General features: G+C 47.4%; 1 protein-coding gene across 1 annotated transcript in view; it reads right to left on the bottom strand.

Moving 5' to 3' along the window:
• SHMT1 (serine hydroxymethyltransferase 1 (soluble)) overlaps positions 1-1,866 on the bottom strand; it is a 53,047-nt gene that overhangs the window by 35,563 nt on the left and 15,618 nt on the right. The window contains exon 2 of the mRNA XM_011975305.1: positions 467-581. Coding sequence (XP_011830695.1) covers positions 467-562 — 96 coding nt within the window. The 5' untranslated portion in view covers positions 563-581. The remainder of the gene's footprint in view (positions 1-466; positions 582-1,866) is intronic.

Raw genomic sequence — 1,866 nt, forward strand, 5'->3', positions numbered from 1 at the left:
GCCTGTAATCCCAGCTACTCAGGAGGCTGAGGCTGGAGAATCCCTTGAACCCAGGAGGTGGAGGTTGCAGTGAGCCAAGATCACGCCATTGCACTCCAGCCTGGGCAAGAAGAGTGAAACTGTCTCAAAAAATAAATAAACAAGTAAAATAAAATAAAGGTGTTTCCAGATGTCTAGATAGATCTATATACCTTGTGAACTGTCAGGAAAGGGTCAACTGTCAGTGATCTCTCCCCTTCTCTGCTTTTCTCCAGAACACCCTGCACAGTGCTCCACACTTTGAAGAAACCCACAATCTTTAAATTTACTCTCAAAGGATTTGCAGCCATTTTGTCTGCCACCACCTGTAAATCCAGCAGGATAATACTCATTTCAAGGCTGTCCCTAACTAATTTGTAGTTAGAACTACAGATTTAAATGAAGGCCTCCAACATAAAAACATCTGTGAACACTCCACAGATCTCACCTCAACATCACTGTCTTTCAGGGGCTGTGCCAGCATCTTGTCATGTGAGGACCACAGGTCAGCATCCTTGTGGGCCCCATTGACTGGCGTCTCCATTGCACTGGTTCAAAGCTGCCTAAAAAACGGGAAATACGTGTGTAGCTTCCAGCATTAAATTGATTTTTTTAGTTTATTTATTTATTTATTTTTGAGATGGAGTCTTGCTCTGTTGCCCAGACTGGAGTGCAGTGGGGTGATCTCGGCTCACTGCAATCTCCGCCTTCCAGGTTCAAGCGATTCTCCTGCCTCAGTCTTTTGACTACAGGCACATGCCACCACGCCAGGCTAATTGTGTATATTTTTAGTAGAGATGGGGTTTCACTGGGTTAGGATGGTCTCAGTCTCCTGACCTTGTGATCCACCCATGTTGGCCTCCCAAAATGCTGGGATTACAGGCGTTAGCCACCATGCCCCACCTATTTATTTTTATTTTTTTGAGACAAGAGTCTCAGTCTGTCACCCAGGCTGGAGTGCAATAGCGTGATCTTGGCTCACTGCAACCTCTGCCTCCTGGGTTCACGTGATTCTTCTGCCTCAGCCTCCCGAGTAGCTGGGACTACAGGTGTGCGTCACTATGTCTGGCTAATTTCTGTATTTTTCATAGAGATGGACTTTTACCACGTTGGTCAGGCTGGTCTTGAACTCAAGTGATCCGCCTGCCTCGGCCTCTCAAAGTGCTGGGATTACAGGCGTGAGCCGCCATGCCCGGCCCCAGCATTACATTTAATCAAAGTTCATCACAACCTGTTAGTTCTATCGAGTTGCTAAACTAATACAATTTTTTAGCCTTTCCCTCAGAATCGCTTGGTAAACATGAGCATATTCTATTGCAAAACCACCGTGTGGAACTTCTGGTTCCTTTCCGAACTGCAGACGTCAGCTCATCTCCCTCAGAAATGAGAACTGACCCTCCCCTCCACTTGCAGGCAGTCCAACTCCGCCTCCTCTCAGTCAAACTTCTCATGGGTATAGCTTATCTCCCACAACTAAACTAAATTCCTTGAAGGTAAGGACTGAGTGTTACTTTTTAAAAAATCACCTGCGGTACCCAACACCGCTATATATGAAAAATATTTTCTGGCCAGGTGTGGTGGCTCACGCCTGTAATCGCAGCACTTTGGGAGGCCAAGGTGGGCAGATCACGAGGTCTGGAGTTTGAGACCATCCTGACCAACATGGTGAAACCCCGTCTCTACTAAAAATACAAAAAATGAGCTGGACGTGGTGGCACGCACCTGTAGTCCCAGCTACTCGGGAAGCTGAAGCAGGAGAATCGCTTGAATCTGGGAGGCGGAGCTTGCGGTGAGCCGAGATCACACCACTGCACTCCAACCTGGCCACAGAGCAAGACTCCGTCTCAA

The sequence above is a fragment of the Mandrillus leucophaeus genome, unplaced genomic scaffold, assembly GCF_000951045.1.
Source record: "Mandrillus leucophaeus isolate KB7577 unplaced genomic scaffold, Mleu.le_1.0 Scaffold153, whole genome shotgun sequence".
NCBI classification, from domain to species: domain Eukaryota; kingdom Metazoa; phylum Chordata; class Mammalia; order Primates; family Cercopithecidae; genus Mandrillus; species Mandrillus leucophaeus.